Source organism: Ahaetulla prasina, chromosome 3 (assembly GCF_028640845.1).
Source record: "Ahaetulla prasina isolate Xishuangbanna chromosome 3, ASM2864084v1, whole genome shotgun sequence".
NCBI lineage: Eukaryota > Metazoa > Chordata > Lepidosauria > Squamata > Colubridae > Ahaetulla > Ahaetulla prasina.
Genome location: NC_080541.1, coordinates 106869306 through 106896456, shown reverse-complemented (window position 1 = coordinate 106896456; position 27151 = coordinate 106869306). Strand labels below are relative to the sequence as shown.

General features: G+C 42.3%; 1 protein-coding gene across 3 annotated transcripts in view; it reads left to right on the top strand.

Moving 5' to 3' along the window:
* RIN2 (Ras and Rab interactor 2) overlaps positions 1-27151 on the top strand; it is an 85998-nt gene that overhangs the window by 34357 nt on the left and 24490 nt on the right. For 2 of the 3 annotated variants that reach the window (XM_058178327.1, XM_058178329.1), the window contains 5 exons: positions 437-531; positions 19477-19669; positions 20728-20842; positions 21515-21587; positions 26366-26457. In XM_058178327.1, coding sequence (XP_058034310.1) covers positions 437-531; positions 19477-19669; positions 20728-20842; positions 21515-21587; positions 26366-26457 — 568 coding nt within the window. The remainder of the gene's footprint in view (positions 1-436; positions 532-19476; positions 19670-20727; positions 20843-21514; positions 21588-26365; positions 26458-27151) is intronic. The other variant, XM_058178330.1, reaches the window with a different exon arrangement.

The following is a 27151-nucleotide window of genomic DNA, read 5'->3' as shown; positions in this document are numbered from 1 at the left end:
TTCTTTTTTGTTGTTTGCATATTGTATTGCGTAACAATACAAATCTTAAACAGAATTTTACAAATCATTTATTTAATGATTTTGGTTTAGTGGTTAAGACACCAGGAAACAAACCGGGAGACTGTAAATTCTAGTTCTGCCTTAGGCATGAAACCCAACTGGGTGACCCTGGGCCAGTCTTCTCTCTGAACCCAACCGACTTCAAGCATAGGTGTTGTAGAAGGGAAAAGAGGAGGAGGAAGGAGTATTAGATATGTTTACTACAAGCTGATTTTATATGTGACTGAATGAAATTCATTATGTTGGTTCCTCTTAAGAACGGGAAGTCAGAATTAGGCAGGGTGAAATGAGTTGTAATCCTAAGTGACTCATTTTGTCCATTCTTTTATTTCTACATCTTCCACTTTCTGATGTTATATTGCTTTTGTCCTTCAAGCTAATTGACACAATTGCTTCAGAAATCGGAGAACTGAAACAGGAAATGGTACATACAGATCTGACACTGGACGCTGGACGGACCAGTTTACCAAGGTGAATTAAAATTCTGTATCACTGGACTCATTTGGTGGGCTAATGTAAGGGTTGATGTTGTGTTAATTAAGGTGGTTTTCTTCAGTATATATTGTTTATAGCTCTAAACTATGAAAAATATTTGGGTTTTAGATGAATTTTGAAGTGGTTTGCTTTGGCAATAGCTAGCAATGTAATGATAAACTTTATGTTTCTCTTTTTTTTATGCTGTATTCCTAACTTCCTGTAAAAAGTGATTGTGTCCTTTAATCCCATATTCCACAATTAAGAATTCATTTATTAGCATGTGGGTTATTTACAGAAAATGTATAGAAACTTATCTTCCTTTAAGGCTTAATTGCTAAAAGGTTATTACTTAAAATGCACCACATTTTTAAAATTAGAAAAATTATTTTCTGCTAAAAAGCACTGAAGAGTGCTAGTTCATTTGGATTCAGTAGAATCAAATATATATGTAAAATTCTATTTCAGTTTGTATCAGTTCTGTACTTCAATTTATTTTTAAGCTTTGTTGATGGTGGTTGAATTTACTGAACTGAAAACAATGTGTAAGTTTTCAAATGAAATATTATCTCCCTACCTTGTGTTTGTGTGCGTGAGATTGTTGACAACATGAACTACAACATAGTAAATGGAAAGACCTTGGGCATATAAAAAATGAACATGCTGATACCGCATAAATGATAAAATTACTAAGACAGTGTGCAATCATTAATGTCACCTATGTCATCAACAAGATTTCTTCATGCTGTAGCAAACTGAGCCTGGGAAAGTAGAAACAGAGTACAGTCATCTGTACTAAGACTTTTGCATTGATTGGTATCCTGGATGATAGTTGTGGATTTCTGAGTGTCTGTATCATTTAATAAATCTTCAAGATAAGATTTGGATTCAGCTGATGAACCATTTACTTCATTGTATGAGGGTCTTTTAGTCTATAGAAACAAACTTGGACGTGGCATTGAAGCATTTTCCAGGTTTCCTAATTTAGAGAAATAAGAGAAATAATCATACTAAAATTCTTATGTGATTCCTCATATAAACAAGTGAAAATAATGGACCTGTCTCAGTTATTCTGTAGTCCATCATGTATTACAGGGCATATATTGACCTTGTTGGTTTTCTGCTAGAGCCTGGTGATAGGATCTGAGGCAGGAAACTTTATGATAACCCTGATACCCTGAAAAAATATTACCTTAAAGCATGGTAGTTATTGGCATGTAAGATCTCTAAAGAAATGGAAATCCCTCCCCCCTCCCTCTCTTCCTCCCTCCCTCTCCCTCTCTGTCTCTCTTTCTCTCTCTCTCTCCTCATACAGCAGGAGTTGTGAGTCTAGGAGGACACTCAAATTGTGCCCAGAGTCTGTTTGGTGCAGTGCAAGCCAATCCAATACCAAAGATTGTAGATTGTAGTCTTAGAAGCGGAGGAGCTCAAAACCCAAGGCCACTCAGTCTTATTAGAGTTCAGTTGAGGATTGTTGTTCCTTATCCAGATTGTCACAGCCTCCAGACCCTGGGAAGGACATCCACAGCATTGCTTAACTTGCCAGAAGTTAACCCCATAGAAATGAGGTGAATTACAATATTGCGCCACCCACCTCTAATCCTCAGAGTCACTCCAGAAGGATACCATGGTTGATGATATCCTTCATTTGGCATGAAATGTCAAATAAGGCAAGGAGGGACCCACATCCACTATCCTGCCTGTGGCAGAAATCATCCAAAAGTCAACCTTTGCCATTGCCATACCATACCCAGGTGTGAACTCCTAACTGAAAAAGTGCCACCCTTCATCCAAGGTCCTCTGAAGCTACTGCACAACCACCTTCTCAGTCACCTTCCCCCAAAAGAGGATATTGGAGTCCTGGAGGTGGTTTCTTGAGGAGCAGGTAAACCAAAGCCTCCATTAGAGGTGAAGGAACAACTGTCAAGCTTCCAAGTAATAAATCCCTGGAATGAACAATCCAAGGCAGTTATATTCAGTCAAAGTCCGTTTATTAGGAACATATCAAATTGGCAAGGTCTTGGTGTAATTCCAGCTCTGACCAAACCCCAGAATTAACACCCAGTAAAAGGCAAAAGATCCAGCCGTTCGGAAGCTGATCGGACACTAGTTAGGTCTTTTAGTAGGACCTACCTAGTGGCACTGAGGGAAGCGAGGCGTTCTTACGTCTCTTCCCTCATTGCGTCGGCAGATAACCACCCGGCTGCCCTGTTTCGGGTGACCCGCTCCCTACTTCAACAGGGGGTGCGGGATGACCCGTTACAAGGGTGTGCCGAGGAGTTTAGTGGTTATCTATACGATAAAATTGCTCAGCTTCAGGATGGTTTGGATCAAAATTGGGTGGATCCAGGTGAGATGTCAGAGACCCGTCTTGTCGAGATTGTTTGGGATGGATTTGATCCTGTGGCTCCCGAGGATATGGACAGGTTACTGGAGAGGTTGAATGCCACCACATGTTTACTGGATCCGTGCCCCTCCTGGTTGGTGCTGGCCACACAGGAGGTGACACAAGGCTGGCTCCGGGGGATTATAAATGCTTCCTTGTTGGAGGGGGTCGTCCCTGCCACCTTGAAAGAGGCGATGGTGAGACCCCTCCTCAAGAAGCCTTCCCTGGATCCGGCGGTTTTAGGAAATTATCGTCCAGTCTCCAACCTTCACTTTGTGGCGAAGGTTGTAGAGAGTGTGGTGGCATGTCAATTACCCCGGTACCTGGATGAATCTGTCTATCTGGACCCGTTCCAGTCCGGCTTTCGGCCCGGTTATAGCACGGAGACGGCTTTGGTCGCGTTGGTTGATGATCTCTGGAGGGCCAGGGATAGGGGTTTTTCCTCTGCCCTGGTCCTATTAGACCTCTCAGCGGCTTTTGATACCATCGACCATGGTATCCTGCTGCACTGATTGGAGGGATTGGGAGTGGGAGGCACCGTTTATCGGTGGTTCTCCTCCTGTCTCTCCGATCGGTCGCAGACGGTGTTGACGGGGGCAGAGGTTGTCCCCGAGGCACCTCACTTGTGGGGTGCCACAGGGGTCGATTCTCTCGCCCCTCCTGTTCAACATCTATATGAAGCCGCTGGGTGAGATCATCAGTGGCTTTGGGGTGAGGTACCATCTGTACGCTGATGATACTCAGCTGTACTTTTCCATCCCGGGCCACTCCAATGAAGCTATCGAAGTGCTGTCCCGGTGCCTGGACGGTACCATACGGGTCTGGATGGGGAGAAACAGGCTCAAACTTAATCCCTTCAAGACGGAGTGGCTGTGGGTGCCGGCACCCCGGTACAGTCAGTTGCAGCTGCAGCTGACTGTTGGGGGCGAATTACTGGCCCCAATGGAAAGGGTGCGCAACTTGGGTGTTCTCCTGGATGGATGGCTGTCTTTTGAAGATCATTTGACGGCCGTCTCCAGGAGAGCTTTTTACCAGGTTCGCCTGGTTCGCCAATTGCGCCCCTTCCTAGACCGGGGTGCCCTATGCACGGTCACTCATGCGCTCATCACATCTCGCTTGGATTATTGCAATGCTCTCTACATGGGGCTCCCCTTGAAGAGCATCCGGAGGCTTCAGTTGGTTCAGAATGCAGCTGCGCGGGTTAATAGAGGGAGCCCCTCGTGGCTCCCATGTGACACCTCTCCTGCGCAGACTGCACTGGCTACCTGTGGCCTTTCGAGTGCGCTTCAAGGTTTTGGTTACCATCTTTAAAGCGCTCCATGGCATAGGGCCGGGTTATCTACGGGACCGCCTGCTGCCATCGACTACCTCCCACCGACCCGTACGCTCCCACAGAGAGGGACTCCTTAGGGTGCCGTCCCCCAGGCAGTGCCGACTGGCGACACCCAGGGGAAGGGCTTTCTCTGTGGAGGCCCCCACCCTCTGGAACGAGCTCCCCCCAGGACTGCACCAACTTCCTCACCTTTGAACCTTCCGCCGCAAGCTTAAGACACATCTATTTATTTGTGCAGGGCTGGCCTAGAGTTTAGTTTTAAAATTAGTTTTAAATGGGGTTTTGTATTATTTTAACAATAGTTTTAAATTTGGCCTAATGTAATAAGTTTTTTAAATGTTGTTTTAACTTGTATTTATTCTTATGTTTTCTATGTTTTATAAGGCTGTGAACCGCCCTGAGTCCTTCGGGAGATAGAGCGGTATAAAAATTTGAATAATAAATAAATAAATAAATTTTTTAAAAAAAGTTTCCCCCCAGAGTCACATTCTCCAATCAGCTCACAGTCCAACTGTCCGGTGACTCCAAACTCCACCTTCAGCCATCTGCAGGCACATTCTCAGTTCCTGCAGAATGCTACCTAGCCATAACACCCACCCTTACCTCTGCAACCCCCGTTTCTACTGCTAGAATGTGGCAAGCCTGAAGCTTCGTTAGATCCTCTTACAGAATACCTAGAAAAAGCTTAGAAAAAGAATAGGAAATGACTACAATAAAACATGGCTACACATATGTCAGCTGCAGCAACCTCTTCACTCCAAGAACTCACTGCTGTTAAAAACTACCCAACAGCCCCTGAGACACTTTTACAAGCCAGGAGGGGCATGGATCTAGAGAGCACAAGGCTGAACTCACAGTCCTAAAGAGTCTATTCACTTCCAACAGGTTCAAACGGTATTATGCCAAGTAAAATCACTGTATCCCAGATTAATTCTGTATCTTTTCACGTACAGGTAGCCCTTGACTTAAAACCACAATTGAGCCCAACATTTCTGTTGCTGAGCGAGACAGAGTTTTGCCCCATTTTACAACTTTTCTTGCCATAGTTGTTAAGTGAAGCACTATAGCTGTTCAGTTAATTTCATAGGTTGTTCAGTGAATCTGCCTTCCCCATTGACTTTGTTTTTCAGAAAGGTAGTCATATGATCTCGGGACACTGCAACCATCATAAATATAAGTCAGTTGCCTAGAATCTGAATTTTGATCATGTGGCCATGGAGATGTTGCAACAGTCACAAGTGTGAAAAATGGTTATAAGTCACTTTTTTCAGTACTGTTGTGCCTTCGAAAGAACAGTTGTAAGGCGAGTACTACCTGTATCTGAAGCATTTGCTTGTTCTGTTGTAATGGATATTTCATATCCAGAAGCTGTGGACAAGATTGTCAGTAATTCCAACTCATTACTTAAACTCTTGATCCTTGTCCATTTGGTAAAGTTGCCAGAGGATGGCTCATTTCAAGGACAGAAATAATTAATGTGTTCTTACAGGAGGGAAGGATTCCTGGAATACTAAGGAAGGCTAATTATTGCTTAAGATGAGTTCTTAATATTTATTCTATGCTCTCTTTTTGAAGTAGTGGACAACCTGTTCAAATAAGTGGTAGGAACTAAGTTCCAGATGAATTTAAATGACATTGAGATTTAATTAAACGAGATATTATTTAACCCAGTCCAGTTTGAGTTCTAGTCTGATTTGGGGTCTCATTGAAATTCTCTTTATAGGTGATCAAAACTAGGAAATAGGCAAAGGAAAAGTGCCACAGCTGATTTTGATGCATATCTGGCAGATTTCACTACTGTGATGATCTGTGATGATGCACCTCTATAACTGTCTGGTTTGGTTCTGCAACCCAACAAAACAGACACAGACTTCAGAGGATAATTAGAACTGCAGAAAAGCAATTGCTACCAACCTGCCTTCCATTGAGGACCTGTATACTGCATGAGTCAAAAAGAGAGCTGTGAAAATATTTACAGACCTTTCACATCCTGGACATAAACTGTTTCAACTCCTACCCTCAAAACGACACTATAGAGCACTACACACGAGAACAACTAGACTCAGATGGCGTTTGGGGAAAAACCAAGAACAGTTTTTTCCCAAACGCCATCACTCTGCTAAACAAATAATTCCCTCAACACTGTCAAACTATTTACTAAATCTGCACTACTATTAATCTTCTCATTGTTCCCATCACCCATCTCCTTCCACTTAAGACTGTATGACTAACCTTGTTGCTGGTATCCTTACGATTTATATTAACTATTTCCTAATATAATTGGATTGCTTATTTGTTCCCTATGACTATCATTAAGTGTTGTACCTTATGATTCTTGACTAATGTATCTTTTCTTTTATGTACACTGAGAGTGTATGCACCAAGACAAATTTCTTGTGTGTCCAATCACACTTGGCCAATAAAAAATTCTATTCTATTCTATTCTAGTCTAGTCTAGTCTAGTCTATTTTTGAACAATGTAGTCCTGTTCTGAATTGGTTTTGTTTGATGAACAGTCTCCAGTAGGTGGTGCTGGAAAACATTGGTCTGATATCTGAGCATTTGTCAATGAGGTAGTAGAAAGTTCTATCTTTTTCATGCTTTTTCAACTTTTACAGAAGCATACTATCAATGCAGCATTCTTAGTATGTAGGCAATACCCATTTCTATTTATCTTTCTGATTCAAGGACCCAGGAAAATAGCTTACATTGCCTGGACATAAGCTGAGTGAAATAGAATCCTGACAAAGTTATGTTAACTGGTAGGAAAGACAGCTCATCTGAAATTTAAATATGCAATTGCATGGGAAAGCATGTTCCCTCAAGAATCAAATGTGCTGTTTATGCATTTATAGTCTTTTATGCCATTTTTTGACCGCAATGTTTCTATCCATGGTTTAAGATCTACAGAATAGATTCTTCTTCGTGTATCATCATTACAAATATATCTACAGTGGTACTTAGAGTGAGAAGAAGATAATCCTTTTGCCTCCATATGCTTCTTTATTCCAGCTGGTCTTATAAAAATAATTTTTAAAAAATAATTTTTAATTTCAAGTTTAATTTCAAGAAAAGTTGAGGAAAGAACTATGTAACCTTCTTGTATTTAATATATTTGCTTGCACATCAGTGTAGATAATTTTGAGTCAAGAAGATTTACACTTTATGTTGTTTATACTTCTTTATCTCTTTATACACATTTGCAAAATAAGAAGAAATTTCAAAAGCCCCTTATAGGAATATTATAGAATCAATAATTTGCTGGGAACAGGTATCAGAAAGCAAGGTTGCCCCTGGTCAATAGAGATGATAGGGAAAGAAGAACTTCATTATTTATGAATGGGTCATTTTTATTAATTTACTTGATTAAACTCATAGGCTACTTGAATGATGAGGTAACTCTAGGCAGCTTGCATATTAGATTTTAAAAAGAATCAGAGCTGTCTCCCAAAGCCACAATATGATAACAACAACACTAGACATTAATAACCAACAGTGCATTAAGAAAGAGGAAAACCCCAAACCAAGTAACATGCAAGACAAAAGTTATGTAATTATAAGGACGCAAAAGATTTGTGAAAGCACCAGCAGGGTTGGGACCTTTTGGATTGCTGCATAGGGCAAGGGCAGCCACAGAGAAGACCCATCTCTTAGGTCCTCCAAGATGACACTGTTTTACAAATAGAACTTGGAATGAGTCAGCTCTCCCAGATGTTAATGACTGGGCAAAAATAATTAAAGTGAAAAAGAGTGAACTCACTGCCTAGAGCATTTTTCTTCCTGGGGATCCAGAGTTTGGTACTATCTGAGAAAGAGGGTTAACTGGGGAGTTTGGGAACTGAAAACAAGCAGGTGTGTGAGTGTCCCAAGAAAAAGAGTCACACTAGACTCTTGTAGAGCTCAGAGATGTGGGTAAGAGATGTGGGTAAGAGAAACTCCAACCCAAAGGTGAGAACCTGAGCTGTCATCTTCAGATAGCAAGAGAAAACTTCAATTATTGGAGCTGCACGACTGCTGAGAGGCAGGGGAGGAAAAGAGCCCCACCAGAGTCTGCAAACCCAAGCAAGGCCACTATTTGCAGCAGCCCAGGTGCAGAGCTCTACAAACCAATTCCAGAAACAGAGGCCTGTAAGTGCTGGAGCAATGGAAGGAGAGATGAACCCATTCACAAATCTATTGAGGAGTGAAAAGGATTTTCACATTCAAATGGGCAGAGATTAACTGCAGGAGCTATAGACCTGGGAGAAAAATGAAACTCTTATCTTACGCTATCTTCTTGTTATTCTAAGTTTACAGCTATTCTTTTTGTATTATTATTCTGTAAATTTACAGAATAAATAAGAATACAAAAAGAATAGCTAAGGTAAGAGTTTAATTTTGTACAATAACAGTTTTGTGAGGGGAAAACAAATAGTCTTTGTGTTCTTGTACTGTTCTAGTGTTCTGTTCATATTAAGAAAAACCCTAACATAAATAAAGGTGGCCACTTAAGTATTTACTTCTTAAGGGTTTGAGTTAAATAGAAGAGGTAAGCAAAATAGTCTTACATTGCTTACAGAACAGTGGCATTTTTAATTATTTATGTATTTGTATCCCGCCTTTATTATTTTTACAAAAAACTCAAGGCAGAAAACATATCCAACATACTTTCCCCCTATTTTCCTCACAACAACCCTGTGAGCTGAGAGAGAATGACTGGCCCAAGATCACTCAGCCGGCTTTCATTTATTTATTTATTTATTTATTGTTCAAATTTATATACCGCCCTATCTCCCACAGGACTCAGGGCGGTTTACAGGCATCTAAAAAAACAGATAAATACAATCTAAAAAACAATTAAAAAACTTATTATAAAGCCTAACAATTAAAATAATTAAAAATATAAAAAATAAAACCCCACTTAAAACCCATTAATTAAAACCTAACTCAGTCCTGCGCAATGAAATAAGTATGTTTTGAGCTCACGGCGGAAGGTCCGAAGGTCCGGAAGTTGACGAAGTCCCGGGGGCAGTTCGTTCCAGAGGGTGGGAGGCCCCACAGAAGGCCCTCCCCTGGGCGCCACCAGGCGACATTGCCTCGCTGGCGGCACCCTGAGAGTCCCTCCTGTGAGAGCGCACGGGTCGATGAGAGGTATTCGGTAGCAGTAGGCGGTCCCGTAAATAACCCGGCCCTATGCCATGGGCGCTTTAAAGGTGGTCACCAACACCTTGAGCGCACCGGAAAACCACAGGTAGCCAGTGCAGCCTGCGCAGGATGGGTGTTATGTGGGAGCCACGAGGGCTCCCTCTATCATCCGCGCAGCTGCATTCTGGACTAACTGCAGCCTCCGGATGCCCTTCAAGGAGCCCCATGTGAGAGCATTGCAGTAATCCAGGCGGGGCGTCACGAGTGCGTGGTGACCGTGCACAGGGCATCCCGGTCCAGAAAGGCGCAACTGGCGTACCAGGCGAACCTGGTAAGCGCTCTCCTGGAGGCGGCCGTCAAATGGTCTTCTAAAGACAGCCGTTCATCCAGGAGGGCGCCTAAGTTGCGCACCCCTCCGCCGGGGCCAATGACTCGCCACCGATGGTCAGCCGCGGTTAGCTGACTGTACCGGGATGCGGCATCCACAGCCACTCTGTCTTGGAGGATTGAGCTTGAGCCTGTTTCTCCCCATCCAGACCCGTCGGCCTCCAGACACGGGACAGCACTTGATAACCGTTGGGGTGGTCCGGTGGAAAGTACAGCTGGGTGTCATCCGCATACAGCTGATACCTCACGCGAAACCACTGATGATCTCACCCAGCGGCTTCATGTAGATGTTAAACAGAAGGCGAGAGGATCGACCCTGCGGCACCCACAAGTGAGGCACCTCGGGCCGACCTCTGCCCCCTGTCAACACTGACTGCGACCGGCCGGAGAGATAGGAGGAGAACCACCGATAAACGGTGCCTCCCACTCCCAATCCCTCCAACCGGCGCAGCAGGATACCATGGTCGATGGTATCGAAAGCCGCTGAGAGGTCTAATAGGACCAGGGCAGAGGAACAACCCCTATCCCTGGCCCTCCAGAGATCATCCACCAACGCGACCAAAGCCGTCTCCGTGCTGTAACCGGGCCGGAAACCGGACTGGAACGGGTCTAGATAGACGGTTTCATCCAGGTGTATGAATGGCTAAGGTAGAACTTGAACTCATGGTTTCCTGCTTTCTAGCCTGGTGCCTTAGCCACTAGACAAAGTGGCTCTTGTTTAGTCAGAAGTCTAATTTGGTCTTCTTGCTTGGGCAGGAATTTTGGGCTGAAGTGAGGTGCTTCCGGTTGTTACCTTCTTCAACTTCCTTTCACTCCTCTCTCCCACTTACTGACTAAGGTCTGCAGCTGATGTTTCACCATCCTGCTTAGTCATACTCTTAATTCTTTACTGACTGCACTGCTGGTATGTGAACAGCCAGTGTGCTAATCACTGTGGACATTGCCACTCTTCCTGTTATAGTGATAAGAGGGAAACCAAGATGCCAAATACATACAAGATACTCCAGACCAGGATTTGACAGTAAATTTCAGCTCTGCAACTTCTCATGGCCTAACATGGCTAAAATTTCTCAGATTCATGATAGGACAGAGCCACATAGCATTCTATTTCAAATTAGAGAGAACCAAATTGAAGAATTGATTACATTTTATTAGTGTGTGGGGGGGTGCAGCTCTCAAGGCACCTGAAGCCCATTGCTGTTACTTGTGCTTATTTCAATGGATTTGGCTCTTGCTTGAAGGTGAATGTGTTATTGGTTGTTGGCTAACATCTACTGACTCTTGGCTTATCTCTCACATATAATATTGTTGCTGGGATTTTGAACTGAAAAATCACATTTGAAATTATTAAGGCATCCAGTTGCTGCTTCTTGGGATAATGTAGCCCAGGGGGGTGTCCAACCTTGGCAATTTTGAGACCTCTGGACTTCAACTCCCAGAATTCCCCAGCCAGGTTGGAGAAGTTGTCAAGGTTGGACAACCCTGATATAGACCTTGCCACAAATTGGAGCTACAGTATAAGCCTTTCAGTCATTTGCTTTACAAGCTGAATAAAGGAGTATAATTGGGCATCTTAATAGGTCAGGTCACATGGAAACAATTAAGCATATTTAGCTGAAGACATGTAATTATTTTCCAGATAGGGGCCTTGATACTCCAGGCATGGGTATCACTCTTATCTTTTAGCTCTGCAAACTGAGTTTAAACTGAAGAGATGTCCTCTGCTGATGCTCCCAGTTTCAACTCAGTCTTGAGCTCGTTCAGACTGCTTGTGAGTTATCTTTGTACTAGATTGGATTGCTTTGGAGGCTTTTGGTCAGCTTCATTGCTGGTTTTCAGCTGAACAGCTTGAAGAGCCCGAGGCTTGAGCCCGCTGTAGTTTATGCTGTTTTTCTTCTTCCTTGGAGATCAGGTCCTTTTACTGGTGTCAGGCCTACGATGTCATTGTCACCCATGGGTGGAGAGCCAAACGTGGGGGCTAGGCCCTCCTTAGTGGCTTCCTTTATTCCAACGGCAGCAGCAGATCGCCAGCCAGGAGAGTATGAGATGTTAATGCCGTCTATGGTGGAGAAATGGATCTCAGAGGCTGTGCAGCACGGCTTTGAGGCCGGTGTTGAGACATCCAGCTAGCAGAGCGGAGGCCCTGCTTTCAGGCAACATTTGTCAGTTTCAGGACTCACGAGTGCATGTGTTCTGTTTCCCCCTCCCAATACTCCCAACCAAAAGTCAGTCAAAGGCCTTCTTTTCAAGTTTATTTACATTTGGCTGGAATCCTTCTGGCACAGAGATTTTCTGGCCACATCTACCCACGTGCCTGCCAAGTCTCTGGTGATAACTAGGAAATTATAGATAAGGTAAGATTCACTCACAAACATATTCTTCCCTCCATTGAAACAGTTTGCCCGTGCAAATTCACTGCTTTGTCCAAGACAAAAAGCCAGGAAGCTCCGCCTCCTGCTTTATAGCCCCTGTGGGTGTCACTCTGTGACTCATCATTCTCTGACCTTGTCCCAATGCCTCTTCTGCTGTGTGCGCCGGTCACGTCTGCGCAGTCTTGCATCAAACCAAGATTGTTCTTGGGGCGTTGCGAAATCAGAAGAAGGCCCGGGGGAATCAGGCCTTGCCAGCCCCTCCTCCTTCTCCTGGGTCCGTGCTAGGGAGGGAGAGGATCCAGCGGAAGCAGGCCTTGCCAGCTCCTCCTCCTCACTCTCTGAATCATCCTCCTCCCGGAGTCCGAGTCCAGGAACCTGGGTCACAACAGCATGTGTCACCACAGAGTTCTGGTTCCTTGGCCTCATCTTCAGGGACAGATGACTCTCTGTCCCTTAAAGAGGGACAGTTAGATCAAGAATTATCAGACGAAGACGGCCTACTGCCAGATCAACCGTTTTTAAGGGGTTGTTTAGGCCCCACTTATTCACGGCCCTGCTAATTAAGGCATAGAGTTCGACTAAGTTGGGCACAACTACCACCTGAAGGGGCTTTGGTGGAACAGCATCCAGCCGAATTGCTTTTTTCTGAGCCTTCGATAGAAACGGAGGATATTCCAGCTCCCCAATTGTTTTTTGATATGATCCAGAGGCAGTGGGAATTCCCAGGGACATATCCAAATTTGTCATCATATGACAGGAGGTTTTACAACATGACTCCTGATCTCCCTGAGCTCCTTGAAGTACCAGAGGTTGATGAGCTGCTGATTGCCTCGGCATCATCCTCAGCGGCTCTTGCAGAGGCAGAGGAAGTGTTGAAACCAGATGAGTGGAAGTTAGAGTTAGCGCTCCATAAGGCACATCAGGTGGCTGCCTGGGGGATCAAGGCAGCTACGGCTGCATCCTTTTTTACCAGAGCATCCCTGCTTTAGCTCAAGTACATGCAGGAGGCGGTGCCGGCCATGGAGGTTAGAATCCATCAGGACTTTAATAATAAAATAGTGGCAGCCGCTGAATTCATGGCGGATGCCACATTGACTTCAGCTCAAAGTTTGGGCCAAGGGCCATTGCCTCAGCAGTTACGGCGAGGCGCTTATGTTGGCTCAAGCACTGGCAGGCAGACTCCAAGAGGAAGTGGAGACTGGTGTCTGCCCCATTCAAAGAATCTAAATTATTTGGTACGTCCTTGGACCCAATTTTGATAAGGGCCAGTGACAAGAGAAAAGTTTTACCGACTCTTTCAAGAAGGGTGGGTAGGTGTTACTCAAAGGTGTTACCTTTCCGATGGCCTTATTTTTGTCCCTATGGAGGGGTCAGGATTTCAATGGTCACAGAGGGGATTTGGCCAGGGACAGTATTATCAGTCAGGACAGTATCAAAAGAGAAGCCAAGGATTCACGGACAGAAACAGATCACGATCTTCTTATAGGCAGCCTTTCCGTGGAGGGAGCAATCGCTCTTTTCGCCGTCCCCGCTGACTCCAGGGACAGGGCTTCCATTGGTGGCTGATTAGGCCTTTTTGCGGACCAATGGGAGCAGACAAAGACAGACGCATGGGTCAGAGAGATCATAACATCAAGTCTCTCCATAGAATTTCTCATGCCCCTCCAAGGTTCTTTATCCATTGCCCCAGATCACGGGGCATGGCCAAAAGATGGCACATGGACATAAAGCATTTGCTGGACAGAAAGGCAATGGAGCCCATCCCAGAAGAGCAGCAGGGAAACGGGTATTATTCCATGTTATTCATAATTCAAAAGACCTCGGTTGGGGGGTTGTGGCCAATTCTCAATTTAAAGGGCCTGAACAATTATCTCAGATAGCGGAGGTTCAAGTTGCTTTCTCTTCAATCAATCTTAGAGAATGTCCAGACTTCTTGACCTCCATAGACTTCACAGAGGCGTACTTACATGTTCCAATTCACCGGTAGCACAGGCAGTACCTGAGATTTTATTACAGCAGCAGACATCTCCAGTATTGAGCCTTACTGTTTGGGCTAGCATCAGCACCCAAAGCTTCAGTGGCACTAGGGGCCTCACTCAGATCCAGACCAGTCCGGGTATAAAGTTACCTGGATGACATTCTAGTCCAGTCAATGTCTTATTCAAAGGCGGAAGGGGACTTAAGGCTCACGATGCACTGTCTGCAGGCATATGTCTTCTCCATCAATATGCGGAAGAGCCATCTCACTCCAACAAACCACCTGATACATCTAGGGGCAATTATAGATATGGTGAGCTGTCAGGTGTTCCGGTCACCAAAGAGGCTCGAGACCATCAGGAGGTTGGTAACACAGGTCAGATTGACCAAGGTTGTACCATTCGCCTTACTGGTAACCTTACTAGTCAAGATGATTTCTTGCATAAATACATGGGCAAGTTTCCATGCACAACCTCTACAGTAGTTCATATTACCGTTTCAGAGATCAGGATAGAGCACGGGGTTCGGGTTCCGGCAGCGGTATTAACATCTCTCCGCTAGTGGGTATCCGACCGCATGACAAAGGGATGCCATTTCAAGGTCCAGAAATGTCAGATAGTCACCACGGATGCCAGTCTAGAGGGCTGGGGTGCCCATTGTCAACACCTAGTGGCCCAGGGCACTTGGTCAAGGACAGAGTCACGACAGAGTATCAATGGTTACAACTGAGGGCAGTTCGCTTGGCTCTCAGGTCATTCAGGGAGCAACAGGCACACCAACATGTGATCCTTCTTACCGACAATGTGGCTGCAAAGGCACATGTGAACAGACAAGGCAGCACACACTCCAGGTGACTGATGGAGGAAGCGAGACTCCTTTGTCGCTGGTCAGAGAAGAACCTGGTGTCCATCAAGGCAAAGCACATTTCGGGCTTGGACAATGTGCAGGCAGATTGGCTGAGCAGGGCCACCCAAGACCATTCCGAGTGGCTCCTGCAGCCGGAATTGGTCAAGGAAATCGGGGCTCACTTTGACCACCTGATCGTGGACCTTTTTGCATCTCTAGTCAATAGCCAACTGCCTCACTTCTTCTCCCACTTTCCAGCAAAGGGCTCAGAGGGAGTCAGTGCTCTTCACTGCCCTTGGCCCAGGGGACTGCTATACACGTTTCCACCCATGGCATTGATTCCATGGGTGATCAATCGGATTTTACAGGAGAAGGCGGAGGTGATCCTGATCGCCCCTCATTGGCTCAGATGCCCATGGTTCGTGAATCTGGTCTGCCTATCGATTGCCGACCCATGGAGGATTCTGCCCGAAAGTGTCTCCCTCACCCAGGGGCCCATCTACCATCCAGACCCGCAATAGCTACATCTGACTGTGTGGCGGTTGAGCGGAGACTTCTGACGGTGCGGAACTTCTCAGCGGGTGTCATACGGATGATTCAGGTGGCCAGGAGACTGTCCACAATGCGTATTTATAACACCACTTGGTGTATTTTTAGTCAGTGGTGCTCCAGACTGAGTAGTAAAGTTACCTGGATGACATTCTAGTCCAGTCAACGTCTTATTCAAAGGCGGAAGGGGACTTAAGGCTCACGATGCACTGTCTGCAGGCATATGTCTTCTCCATCAATATGCGGAAGAGCCATCTCACTCCAACAAACCACCTGATACATCTAGGGGCAATTATAGATATGGTGAGCTGTCAGGTGTTCCGGTCACCAAAGAGGCTCGAGACCATCAGGAGGTTGGTAACACAGGTCAGATTGACCAAGGTTGTACCATTCGCCTTACTGGTAACCTTACTAGTCAAGATGATTTCTTGCATAAATACATGGGCAAGATTCCATGCACAACCTCTACAGTAGTTCATATTACCGTTTCAGAGATCAGGATAGAGCACGGAGTTCGGGTTCCGGCAGCGGTATTAACATCTCTCCGCTAGTGGGTATCCGACCGCATGACAAAGGGATGCCATTTCAAGGTCCAGAAATGTCAGATAGTCACCACGGATGCCAGTCTAGAGGGCTGGGGTGCCCATTGTCAACACCTAGTGGCCCAGGGCACTTGGTCAAGGACAGAGTCACGACAGAGTATCAATGGTTAGAACTGAGGGCAGTTCGCTTGGCTCTCAGGTCATTCAGGGAGCAACAGGCACACCAACATGTGATCCTTCTTACCGACAATGTGGCTGCAAAGGCACATGTGAACAGACAAGGCAGCACACACTCCAGGTGACTGATGGAGGAAGCGAGACTCCTTTGTCGCTGGGCAGAGAAGAACCTGGTGTCCATCAAGGCAAAGCACATTTCGGGCTTGGACAATGTGCAGGCAGATTGGCTGAGCAGGGCCACCCAAGACCATTCCGAGTGGCTCCTGCAGCCGGAATTGGTCAAGGAAATCGGGGCTCACTTTGACCACCTGATCGTGGACCTTTTTGCATCTCTAGTCAATAGCCAACTGTCTCACTTCTTCTCCCACTTTCCAGCAAAGGGCTCAGAGGGAGTCAGTGCTCTTCACTGCCCTTGGCCCAGGGGACTGCTATACACGTTTCCACCCATGGCATTGATTCCATGGGTGATCAATCGGATTTTACAGGAGAAGGCGGAGGTGATCCTGATCGCCCCTCATTGGCTCAGATGCCCATGGTTCGTGAATCTGGTCTGCCTATCGATTGCCGACCCATGGAGGATTCTGCCCGAAAGTGTCTCCCTCACCCAGGGGCCCATCTACCATCCAGACCCGCAATAGCTACATCTGACTGTGTGGCGGTTGAGCGGAGACTTCTGACGGTGCGGAACTTCTCAGCGGGTGTCATACGGATGATTCAGGTGGCCAGGAGACTGTCCACAATGCGTATTTATAACACCACTTGGTGTATTTTTAGTCAGTGGTGCTCCAGACTGAGTAGTGAAGCTACCAAGGTGTCAGTCCCATAGCTGTTGGACTTTCTTCAAGACAGTCTGGATAGGGGATTGGCCCTGGCTACTCTCCGCAAGCAAGTAGCAGCCTTAGCTTCAGTCCTGTCTTGTGGGGCATGGGAGTTTGTGCCCGGAGGTAAGGAGATTTCTGAGGGTGCCACCAATTTAAAACCGTTAGTGGTTCACCATTATCCCACCTGGGATCTTGCTAAGGTGTTGCAGGCACTTACCAAGGCGCCTTTCGAACCAATCAGGACTACTCAACTAAGTTTTTTCACATACAAAGTGATTTTTTTGGTGGTCATAACATCGGCCAGAAGAATATTGGAGCTGGCAGCGCTCTCCGTGAAGTCAGATTTATGTATCTTCCACTCGAGTGGTATTGCGACTCGACCCTGCCTTTGTCCCTAAGATCAACTCCTGGTTTCACCGGGCACAGGAGTTGATCTTGCTGGACTTCTGCCCCAACCCATCTCATCCCAGAGAAGGAATGACACTCCCTGGACATCCGGAGGGTCTTGAGGATCTATATTAAGAGGCCAAGAGCTTTCCATAAAACCAAAGCACTCTTTGTGTCATTTTTACCAGCAATAATGGGGCAGAAGGTATCAGCATCAACCATCAGTAGGTGGCTCCAGGCAGCCATTGCCAGGGCTTATGACTCTCAGATCTTATGTAAACCAAGGGCAATTACAGCACACTCTACCCATAGTGCTGCTGCTACGGCAGCCTGGGTGACGCAGGCTTCGGTGGAGGAGATATGTGGAGCGGCTACCTGGGCATTGCCATCACCTTTTATTCGACACTACCGGCTAGACTCTTTCACCTCTGCAGAGGCCGCCTTTGGCAGGCGGGTCCTTCAGTGTGTTCTGGGGATGTCAAGTGAACCAGACCAGACACCCATGAGGACAGCCAGCTTTGGTATGTCCCATGCCTGGAGTATTGAGTCCGCTATCTGGAAAATAGGGTGTTGGTCCTACCCGAGACACCCTTTTTCAGTAGGGGAGGAGATATTCCAGCCCCACCCTAAGAGGGATCTGGTCTGGGGTTCATTTGGGGTGTTGTTACAAGTACTGCATCTGGAAACCTAGTGGGGACTTTGTTGAAACTGGGACCGTCAGCAGAAGGTGTCTCTTCAATTTAAACTCAGTCTGCAGAGCTAGAAGACGAGTGATACCCATGCCTGGAGTATCTCCTCCCCTACCAAAAAAGGATGACCCTATTTTTCAGAGCTGTGTGCATGCCCAGGGATATGCAACTTCCTACCTGCAGATGGAGCTATATAACATGACTAGATGAATGAATCTTTATTACAGCCAAGGTATAAATGAAAACAGCTAAAAAACCCATAAAAATAGAAAAGTACAATAAATTGTAATTGTTGAAATAAAAGTATATTAAAGTTCTGATAGACCTTTCATCAACTGACACCTAATTTTGATGGCTGCTGGGCAGTATTTTGCTACTATCTGCGATTAAAGTCTGAAAAAAAGGATGAACATGTAAGTATTGTCAGGTCACTCAGGGTCCTCATGTAAAAGAGGCAGGATATATGTATTGTCTATATCTCTATAGATGGTACAATAAAATAACATATACTGGACTATTTCAACATTTCTGGTTCCACACAAACAAATGCATTTCTCAAATGTGATTTTAGAGTATCTTCCCTGTAATAATGCTAAAGGCAAAATATTATGCCTTGCCCAAAAGAAAGCTTTCCTTAGTTTGGGAAATGTCAATAAAGAGAGATAGTTGGCCGTTTGCCAAAAAAATCATCATCACCCAAATCCTATTTCTGTATGGCAAGGTATTTACTTCCACCTGAAATTCAATGTTATTAAATATTTGGACAACTGTATGTTTAGCAGTCATAGCCCAAGATTTGTAGTGATTCTGGTCATAATCTATTTTTATGACATTGTTCTAGCTCAAGGGGCAGCCCTCGATCATGATTAATAGGAGTCATTTCCAGTGAAAGAACTGGAGCCTGTAATTTAATATCAATTGCCATATCCTAACCTCAATTTTAGACATCCCTGTGTCTAGTCTAAGAAGGGCATTGGCAATCCCTCTGAGTGCTGCTAGTACAGGTCTTAGAATTTTTGTTGGAAATACTTCAGGGGTGTTCAAGAAGTAAAAGTAATTACTTCCTTTTCTATTTGCATTTGTAGCCCAATCCATTTGCTGGTGGGCTGGCTTGTTTACTGATTTGGCTTGTTTATTTTACAGTTTACAACTTATATCAATTCACAGAGTTGCTCTCAGTATCACCTACAATAAAATACAACTGAAAATGAATGCAAACACATATTAATATTTATTTTTATTTATCTATGAACAAGATACATTGTTGAAGGTTGTTTTATAAGCACGGATTATTTTTGAATAATTTAAACTTAGGCTTTTAATTTGTTTTTTGTTTGTTTCTGTTGTTTTAGCCTAGAAAAAGATATGGGTGATGTGTGCCCGGATCAGAAAGATTTTGCAAATATCATACGAGATTCTGGATATGATAGTCTCCCCAATAAGCTCAGCATACTAGATAAACTTCTTCATACCCACCCTATCTGGTTACAGCTTGGCTTAAATGATGCTGAAGCAGTGGAAATTCTACGCTCTCAACCTCCTGGAGTAAGAAACAACTTTAATTTGGCCTTGAAAACAAGAGGAATACTTTGCTGGGGCATTGCCTTGCTTTTAGAATCAGACCCCTGTCCATTCTCTCCTGTTCTGAAATCACCTTTTAGCTTCTTAAATTTATATCCCACCTTTTCTCCAAAAATTCATAGCACTTTCTGTTCTAATAGGTTGGGCTGAGAGACAGTGACTGGCCTAAAGTAACCCAGAGGTTCCATGGTTATAGGACATTTCGAACCCCCAATTCCAGTCAAACTCCTTAAGCACTCTACCAACACACGTACATCATAACTTCCTTCATAGTGTCATTTTCTATCACTAATGTACATGAATAGTGGCTAGATGCCAGTCAGGAGAGAAAAGTGTGTGTGATTGCTTGTATTCGTATAACTCTTAATATTCATACACATTATGAATCTGCTTTAGATGAAGGCAGCTATGTGACTCTCCTAGGCCAGTGCTGGCTACTCTCACTAGCAACAGTTCTCTTAGAAATCTTTCTTCATCCTTTACCCTATTAGACAATTTTATCAGGCGACTTAACATAAGATTCTGGTAGGTACTTTGTATTTGTACATGTGTGCACTTATTCTGTAATTATGGTATCGAATCTTTCTCAAAAAGAAAGAGATGGGAAAGTGGTTATTGTTCTGAGAGCAATTATTAAAGTTATTTTATTGGCTAACTGGAGTAGCACTTGTATAGTTTGATGTTTGTCCTTATGTGTTAACATGGAATTAATATTAACTCTTGGCCCAAACAATTTTAAAAATCTAATGTCTGCATATTATAAGATCAAATGAGTAAACATTATGAACAAAGTTTGGCAATATTTTTTGCCATTTACAGGTTCTGGGTAATTAAAAATATCAATAAATATTAAGTTTTGTAGCTTATTTTGGATTTTCAAGTTATTAGTATCTCTGTTGGAAGTCCTACAAATTTAGTTGTATGAAAGATGAGACAATGCAGGTTCATAATATGAAATTCTTGAAAACATGGCTACTAAGTCTATTTAAAGCCTTGTTTTTTCTGATTTGTTTTTTTAATAGACTTTCCTTGTTAGAAAGTCGTCAAGAATGCAGAAGAAAGTCCTGTCTTTACGCCTACCAAATGATGTAAAGGGATTTTGCCTGAAAGAGTTTGCAATAAAAGAAAGCATCTATAGTAAGTAGTTTACAATATTGTCTTTCCTTGGCTGAACTTAACGAATAGATTGATTATTGATTGATTGATTATTGATTGATTGATTATTGATATCATCAGCTGATTGATTATTGATTTGTGAAGGAATATTGTTAATATGTGCAGCAAGGGGCAGAAAAACAACTGAATGGATTCGTCTCAAAATTAATACATGTGAACAAAAAGGTCCAGAGCTGATTAGTAATAGAATGAGAGACCATGAGGAATTTCCAGAGCTGTGTATTAGACTGGAAAGTAAAATAAAATCACAAAAGAAAGCAGTGGCCAAACACTTCTGTGTTGTGCCAAAATGTAGGAGCATCTCAGGAGCTGAGCTTTGTTATTTTGGTGGATTCCATGACAAATAGCCTCCAATATAGAGAGTAAGATTTAACCATTTCAAATTAGGATTCTTGGATTGTTTGTAGCTCAGTTGTCAGTTTGTACCATTTTTAAAATATTTCCTATTTCTTTGCTATTTTTAAGCAAAAATAACTGAAGAATTTTGGAAAAGAAATGCTGACTATGGTAAAAGTCTTTATTAACAAACAATAGCTTATGAATTGCAGCTTTATTCCTACATAGGAAGCATGTTTTGCTGTATTTTTCAGATTATATATTGTGCAATTGAGCCTGTTTTCTTTTACTTTTCAGCTTTTTCCTTGGAAGGCTCTGGAATAAGTTTTGCTGATTTATTCAGGCTCATAGCTTTCTACTGTATTAGCAGGTAATGGAGAATGTTCTTATGAAAGCCTTTGTTTAACTTTTCTTAAACTGTGGTTGCCTTGTTAATGCAAATATCAAGAATCTTAATCAAACTGCTGACTAACTTTTTTAATGGCTACTAAGCAGACAGCTGAGAAGGATTCTGAATATCTGAAATATCACAAATGAATTAATGAATTAATGGGCCGCATTGCATTCACTCATCAGTAAAATACAGTTTACAATCAGTGGTGGGTTTCAAATTTTTTTACTACCAGTTCTGTGGGAGTGGCTTGGTGGGCATGGCATGGCTTGGTGGGCGTGGCTTGAAGGGCATGGCAGGGGTAGGATACTGTAAAATCTCCATTCCCACCCAACTCTAGGGGAAGGATACTGTAAAATCTCTATTCCCTCGCCAATCCAGGGGAAAGTTACTGCAAAATCCCCATTTCCTCCTGATCAGCTGGGACTCAGGAGGCAGCGAATACATGGGGCAGGGCCAGTCAGAATTTTTACTACCGGTTTTCCGAACTACTCAATATTTCCACTACCAGTTCTCCAAAACTGGTCAGAACCTGCTGAAACCCACCTCTGTTTACAACTAAAATTATAGAAATTAAAAAAGAGAGTTTCCGTAAAATAACAGTAAATACTAAGTAAGGTACTAAGTTAATAAGAAAGCAGTAGATAAAGGAAACAGAAATTAAAATACTTACGTGGTATAAGGTATTAACCTAATTTGATAGACTACCTACTGCTAGATTGACATATCTATAACATGTCTTACCTAAAATAATATAATAAAAAATTAATATACCATGGTTTTCATACGTTATTAACAATGTGAAACACTAAAATATTTAATTTTAAAACTCATTGATTGATAAGATATTTTGTTATTAAGATTACAAGCCAGTGCCTTTGCTCAGTTCTCGTAAGTTCAATATTATAATATATTAAACATTGCAAAATGAATTTGATGCTCCTAAAAGGATCTCAATATTTGGCAAGCAATTAAATTGATTTTTGCCACTTGCCAGGTAATTTGTGGAGTAAATATTTTTTAAAATATTTTTTCATTTATCAAAGAACTAGCAAAATTCTGTGTGCAGGCAATACAACATTGCAGAAGAGCATGACCAAGAGTTTCTAATGGCCCTTGCCTGCCTGGCCCAAGCTTTCCTTTTGTGGAATTTTTAACAGAATAACAGAATTGGAAGAGACCTTGGAGGTCTTCTAGTCCAACCCCTGCTCAAGCAAGAGACCCTATACTATTCCAGACAAGTGACTATCCACTATCTTCTTAAAAGCCTCCAGCGTTGGAGCACCCACAACTTCTGAAGGCGAGCTGTTCCCCTGGTTAATTGTTTTGACTGTTAAGAAATTTCTCCTTCATGCTAGGTTGAGTCTCTCTTTGATTAGTTTCCCTCCGTTGTTTCTTGCCTTGCCTTCTGGAGCTTTGAAAAATATGTTGAGCCCTTCTTCTTTGTGGCAGCCCCTCAAATATTGGAACACCATTATCATGTCATCCCTAGTCCTTTTCACCAAACTAGACAAATCCAGTTCCTGCAATCCTTCTTCATATGTTTTAGCTTCCAGCCCCCTAATCATCTTGCCCTTTTCCACACTGTTTCTTAAGTCTTTACAACTTTTTATAACATGGTGATCAAAACTGGATGCAGTAGTCTAAGTGTGGCCTTATATCTGCCCTCAAGGATAACTGATGGGAAAATGGCAAAGTGAGCAAGAGTGAAAATGGTGTGTTACTTTGGCAGACTGTGCTGTTTAAATAGTAGGTGGCTTATGTGGTATGCACTGAATAAATAATATGCTTGCTGAAATGCTGCTTTAATCTTCCTGCCTGTCCATATTGAGTATTTTCAATCCTAGGTGTTTCTTAGGTGACCATATCCCATCCCCCAAAGCATTGGCAAATCCATAAAAGCCAACATTGTGCCATTTTCTGCTCTACCCTAACTTTTAGATACATAGAATTCTGCCAATATCAGCAAGCCCAAGCCTTCTGGTAGCAAATTCAGCTTTGGTCAGACCTTACCTATCCTGACCTGGACACTAGTTTCAACTGTCTCTAAGTGGCAGTATTGCCACTTAGAGATTTTTTTTCCAGAAGCCAGAGAAATATTGAAATACCCATAGTGGAGGAATAGATTGTAAAGATGACAACATTAGCAGAAATTTGCCATTTCTGGCAAAACTGACCTGTTTGGTCAGGGATAAAGAAATAAATACTTTTTTGTAAAAGACTGGGACTTTTATGGATTTTTTACTGAAAATGAAAGAAGGTGAAATAGTGATTTGTAGATTATTGATTGAATAGGATTTGAATATAAGACACAAGGGATCTTTGTAACAATTTGAATGAGGGCAGAGGTTGCTTCTTTCTTTCTTTCTTTCTTTCTTTCTTTCTTTCTTTCTTTCTTTCTTTCTTTCTTACCTTCCTTCCTTCCTTCCTTCCTTCCTTTCTTTATTATCTTTATTGCTTTCTTCATTTTTATTTTATCTTTTGTCTTTCTCTAACTTTTATTTATTTATTTTCATGTTAATTTTATCTAACTTTTTTCAATAAAAATTATGTTTAAAAAATCTAGAAACCTTGGACTCGAGCAGAGTTGCATGCTTTCCTATTCTAATTCTACCCCAACATTTGTCGAAGTATTTATTTATTTTTTATTTTATTTATTTTTGTCACAACAATATACACAAGCTTCACACAAAATGATTATATAGTATATAAACATATATATGAGGAAATATAAGGAAGTATAAGCATATATATATAAGAAAAAATAATAGGACAGGAACGGTAGGCACGTTTGTGCTCTTATGCACAGCCCTTATAGTCCTCTTAGGAGTGGGGTGAGGTCAATAGTAGATAGTTTTTGGTTAAAGCTTTTGGGATTATGAGAAGAGACCACAGAGTCAGGTAATGTGAGTTGGGTTAGAAGTTGGGTTCAAAGAGTTTAATGGCAACTAGAATATATTTGCTTACACCCGTCATTTAGAAAAAGGGCCAACTGGTTCCACTGCTTCTTTGAGTCTCTGGGGTCTTTTTAAGAGCACCATAATCCTTGCTTTGTTGCTTAGTTAAATGATGATGCAAACAGAAAAGAGGCATAAAGAACAAATGCCCCTTCCCCCCCCATCCTTTAGTCCTATTACATTCAGTGACAAGAGCACTGCCTCATCTTTGTAAAGTCATACTGGTGCTTGCTTCCTGCAATGTTCAGTGTGTGGAGTTCTGTTTTTTAAGGCAACTGGTGATGGAGTTTGTATAAAAATCAAATAATGAGGGAGCAATAATGCAGCTTTGTTTGCCTCCTTTTATAGTAGGGAGAGGCTCAAAGAATTGCCCGTTTTTTTTCAGTTTAGTATTTTCATGCACTTAACATTATGTTAAGTCAGCTGATGTCTCAAAGCTTTCCATAGTTTCTTTCTGGATATACTTTTGAAGGCATGCCTAACATCAATAAATATAGCATATACAGATGATCTTGGTTTTACTATATTATCCAGTAAGTGACTCAATCCCAATCTGTATTGTTTTATAACTTTGCTTTCTCTAAAGCCTGTCTGTTGAAGACCAAACAAAACAAAATTAAAAAATTATAATTTCCATCAAGTATCTAGGATTTCAGGATAAATGTTATGCATATGATTTGCTTACATTGTTTAATACTAATTGAGTGAAAACTTTTAGGAAGAGACACATTTCAGTTTTACACATTTCTTATTGAAGAAAAATTTGTCTAGAAATACTCATCTCATAGCAGTGTATACGATGTATTGTATTTGAAACTTGATCACGTTGGATTAGTTTGAAACTCATTGGATAATAAATATCCATTTATTAATGGGTTTCTCAACTGCAAAAATTGGGTGAAATAAATACTTTACAAGTACTGCCAAAATGTTGATAATTTGCCTGATCTTGTAAATTAGATGTTTTCTATCATAAAATTTAAAATATATGCAATCTATCTGGTCCAAGTGTCCAGTATCTAAATCCAGGGGTTAATACCCAGAGCCCTTTAGAAGTGGTCTTCTAGGTATAGTTTTTAATATGGAAGTAGGAAATTTATAAAATGTATAGGAATGATCAGTAGCTATATCCATTTAAAATAAATAAATTGTATTTTGCTATTTGACATTGCCCCAGCCTGACAAATGCCTAATTTCAAAAGGGCAAGCTCAGTGCTCAGCCTGAAAAAGTTTTGCGTCCTAATCTATTTTGGAATTATTTAATTACAGCTCGCTCAGTTCTCCATCCAACTTTTATCCTAACTCTTACACCTGAGATCAGTTATGTAGGATGTGGAGGCTGACCAAAGGATTTCTTGCATACAAAACCTAGTTGTTGCTGCTTTGTCAATTATATTTGCCTTGCAGTGATTCACTAAACTTCTCCAAAAAAAGTTTGTGGTCTAGACAAATGAAATATGTGTATTGCACTTATACTGCAACTGAGCAACAATTCAAATGCCTTTAAGATCTTTCTTAAAATATCCAGTTGAGAACCAATTTTGTGATGTTTAAGTTTGTTTAACTTGCAGTCTGATCACTCTAATTGTAAAGAAAAAGTGGATCACTCTAATTGTAAAGAAAAAGAAAAATTCTGAACTACCCAATATACAAGTTCATTCTGAACTATCTAGTAGAGATGTGAGGAAGTGGCAACAGAAAGCATTTTTGTTCTGAGGAAAAGATGAGATTGTTGCTGACATTAAGAGGCGAGATGCAGAAGAGTAAAGCAAGTTAATGTCTTAATTGTTTCCAAATAAGGGATGTCCTGCCATTCACCTTGAAGTTACCTCAGGCAATTGCAGCAGCAACAACAGAGTCTGAACTTGAAGAGGCTGCTCAGCTGGGATTGAGTAAGTAAAAGCAGCAATGGTGGGACGGAAGGGCAGAGTTAAATTGCAGCTGTGGCATCAGGAAGAAATGATTTGAATCTCTAGTCTCTAATGTGGCAGTAGTTTGCCCATAATGCATTCCTTGGCTTTGCGTCTAATCTCCCTCATATTTTTTTGCATTAATTTATTGAATTTCATTAATAAAAACAAACAATGGGACATAGGAATGCTGCAAAGAAAACCATCAACCTCAAGTTGTGTTTTCACTGAGACCAATAAAGATATATTTTAGAGTATAACATTTGTTGGTATAGTGCTTTGTTCTCCTTCTGAGTTAAGACTGTTTTATGATTGGCCGTGTTTATTATGTCAACTATTTTGTGGGTGTTCTTAAAATGTTCCCAAAATTCTATATATCCCAATGGCCCCCAAATATTGGGTACTTCTGTTTTGAATATTTTCCTGCATGTCACTTTTGTGATTCAACCCCACACACATCAATTGCTTCTTGTCATCCAGAAGTGAGTATCTGTTTCTCTTCATGAGAGAAGCATATTTAGAAAAAGGTAATACAGATTAGGAAACTGGCATGCTGGGTGGGGAAGAATATAGAAATGAGTGGTGCAGAAGGGTTAAACTTTCTCTCCTAAGTCTGAAACTGTCATGTGGCCTGGAAGCATGTTTTAGCTATTTTTGACTGAAAAAAATTAGGTCT